The following is a 3427-nucleotide window of genomic DNA, read 5'->3' as shown; positions in this document are numbered from 1 at the left end:
GGGGGGGGGGGTCGATTACATCTACCCCAGTGCTCAACTGGTACTTATTTTATTGACCCCAAAAGGATGAAAGGCAAAGTTGACCTCAGCAGAATTTGAACTCAGAAGATGGATGAAATGCCACTAAGCATTTTGCCAGGCATGGTAACGTTTCTGCCAGTTGGCTGAATTTTTTAACATAGAAATATTGACTCTAAAAATATTTAAACTCATTTTCTATCCTATGACAGAAATCTGAATTGGCTTTGTAGACTAACAAACTTCACATCAACTTCCAGTTAGTTTGGTGCTCCACAAATAAGTTTGTCTTTATTAATTTTTTCAATTCTGCCAGGTAAGTAAACTCGAGGATGTTTACTGCTCTTCAATATCTTACTAAAAGTAGAATCCAGAATTAGTTACTGGACATCCTGGAATCACAAACTTTCTGTCATAATTCCACAGATGAGATTCTTCATGATTCAACCCACTGAGCAACTCATTATCCTTACTGCATCAAAAAACCAACAGGAAAGGCTGGGTCAAAGAAGGAACTTCAAATTCAACATAGCCCTCAACGTAATAGAAATAGCAGCCAAATCTCCTACAAACCACACCTTACTGTGTTAAAAATAAAGACATATTGGACAACAGATAGGCATCCGTTGGTCTTCAAAGACCATGAATCTGTGATTAGAGAATTTGTATCAGATGCTGATGATGGCGCAGTGTCTGCACAGGCCCACACAGGAACGGCAATCCTGCATGCAATGACTGTATCTGACAAAGTGCTCCACCGGCACCACTGACTTATCTTTTCTTTCTTTGGTGGCAAGTTCCAGTTTCTCTTCCCCTTGGGTAATATTTGTCTCCAACATGGGCAATCATTTGTGACCTCCTCCAGTCCCAGGATGTCCAGATCTACTAACTTCATATCTCTCTTGCATTTGATGACCTAGTCATAAATATCACTACAGGATGTTCCAAGCTGGAAGCCTTTGATCATAAATTTGCTTGACGATGCTGACCTGGGGCTATACAAAAACAACATAAAAAAAAAAAGAGATTTTAAGCAGTCTTACATCCTTTACTTCGCTCGTAACAAATCAAACGATGCTTGCAGAGCTCTCGCAAAATTTTGAAGCAGCCACCATGAGGGAGGTTAGCAATAGAGGCAATAAGAGGAGCAGGAACTAGTTCATGGTTCTTCATTCCCATTTCAACCTTGACAAGAAAATAAAAATTAAAGATTATGTGGGTATGGTCATTAAATTGTCTATATAAAGAATTTCATTGGATCTATTTACATTCTGCAAATTCTACCATTGCCCTTTCAGTACTGCCAGTCACCAGACAATTTACCATTGACATTCACCAATTCTTCTTACCACTGTCCACTTTTATTTCTATCCATCTCTTTCACCCTAATCTAGCAACATATTCTTCTTCTTCACACCTATCCACCCTGGGCTTTTTTTCTCTCATCAGTCTATCTGTTAAGTCACCCTTTTTGTCATATTGTCTTCAGTAAACAGACTCACCACTGTACTTAGCGTTCCTCAACCTGGAGAAAGCCTTTGACAGGGTACCTCAATTCTTCATCTGATGGTTGCTGCAGAAGCTAGATGAATGGCTAGTGAGAGTCATTCAAGCCAAATACAGGAATGCTATCAGCAAAGTGAGAATTAACAATGTGTATGGCAATGAATTTAACGTGCAAGTAGGAGGTCATTAGGGTTTGATTATCAGTCCCCTCCTATTTATCATAGTCCTCCAGGTTATAATGGAGGACTTTAAGACAATTTATTCCTCAGACCAAACTTATACAAAACACCAGCACGATTTTTGGTTGTTGGCCTTCTGGCTAAGTTACTCACGTAGTATTCCTGCGTTTCATACAACACAAATAACGACTGTGACAAAAAAAAAAAAAATCCCAAAATTTCAATTATTTTTACACCCCTTCCCCGCCTACACACACACATATACTTTCTGTATCTCTTTTTTTTTTCTCTTGGGGTATGGAGCATCGAAAGACAGTTATTCCAAACTCTGCTTTTTGGTCTACATTGTCCATTATGTATTTCCTTCATAAATCGTGATTTAGGGAAAAATATACTGCTATTTCTAGCAGGTTGACCAATCACTAGGAAGCTTCCTCGTGTCTAGGGCCGACTTAACAGCAACATAAGCCATAAGCCTCTCCCGATCAATGCACTCGGGTTTCTATATACATAACCATAGCTTTAGGGTAAGGGATGGAAACTGTCAAGTGTGCACATATCTCAAGACCTCCATGCCTGTGGCACCTAAACACTATCAGCAGAGTGATGTGTTAGGAAATGAAAGAATAAATAAACTCGACCAGTATTTGTTTACATTTGCAGTACTCTCCTCTCCCCATCCACAAAAACCATCCGAACCAATATCTTTGGAAAAAGACGAACTGTTCTCTTACTTCCCTATATATTAACATATGGATGTAGATTCATATAACTTTACAATTATACACACCCATCTAACATAGTTCTCAAAATCTACTTTCACATTTAACAGACAAATTTCAACAGTTTTTCTTAGTTCCTTCAAAATATATTTTCATAAATAGAAAATTTAAAATACGTTGTTGGTGTTAAGATCATTACTGGGTCAATACGACAGTTATTTTTATTGAGGAAATAAATATAAGAAATGAAGATTTCACTTTTAAAACCTCTAAAACGTAGAATTAGTTTTCAACACAAAGCAAGGAAGATACTGTCAAAATAAAATAGAATAAAATACACTGTTTAATGTGAAAGAAAGTATACACTATCAAAGTATAAAAATATTATTATTAGATACACACACGTGTGAGCTGAAGTCTCGATCGTTACAAAAATAGTTGATCACTAAAAATAACCATATACTCACAGAAGTGATAACCCGGAAATCTTCCTGAGTTAAATAACGAAGTAATGTTGCATTCAGTTTACCCATTTTTAGTGGAGTCTATTAAATATACCAAGTAATTGGAAAATTTTCATGAGGAACGTTATGAAATAGTGAAGTTCAGGTTGTTGCCGGTGCTCACTAAAAAAACGTCCCTCCTACGTAAATGATCTCAGCTGCTTTTTAAGTTACTTTTAAAGTTTAATTCCCAATTTTACTAACTAGAATCCTTAAACACTGTACACATTGAATAATAATTCTCGAATCAATCATGGTGTCTTTAGCTATTACAAAGATACTGAGTGATACCTGTGACATATAGGGAGCCTCTAGTGGCCGCTCAAACTGCTAAAAATAATAGCCAAATATCCTTGAAATAACCTACCAACTTAAAAATAGGATACATTAGGATATATAATCCTAAAAAGACGGATCTGTCACTGCTGATATGTTATAGATTATAGGTATGCTCAATAAGGGTCGTTCTTAGACTAAACAACAACATCAAGGTTCTCTA

General features: G+C 36.8%; 1 protein-coding gene across 1 annotated transcript in view; it reads right to left on the bottom strand.

The window, feature by feature from the left end:
• Nucleotides 1–3081, bottom strand: part of LOC106881539 (uncharacterized) — a 13909-nt gene extending 10828 nt beyond the window's left edge. The window contains exons 1-2 of the mRNA XM_014931963.2: nucleotides 2893–3081; nucleotides 1062–1203 (exon numbers count right to left, since the gene is read on the bottom strand). Coding sequence (XP_014787449.1) covers nucleotides 1062–1203; nucleotides 2893–2958 — 208 coding nt within the window. The 5' untranslated portion in view covers nucleotides 2959–3081. The remainder of the gene's footprint in view (nucleotides 1–1061; nucleotides 1204–2892) is intronic.
• Nucleotides 3082–3427: the final 346 nt, after the last annotated feature.

This window comes from Octopus bimaculoides, chromosome 24, assembly GCF_001194135.2.
Source record: "Octopus bimaculoides isolate UCB-OBI-ISO-001 chromosome 24, ASM119413v2, whole genome shotgun sequence".
Taxonomy (NCBI): Eukaryota; Metazoa; Mollusca; class Cephalopoda; order Octopoda; family Octopodidae; genus Octopus; species Octopus bimaculoides.
Note: the sequence above shows the minus strand (reverse complement) of the source record. Positions and strands in the feature narration are given on the sequence as shown.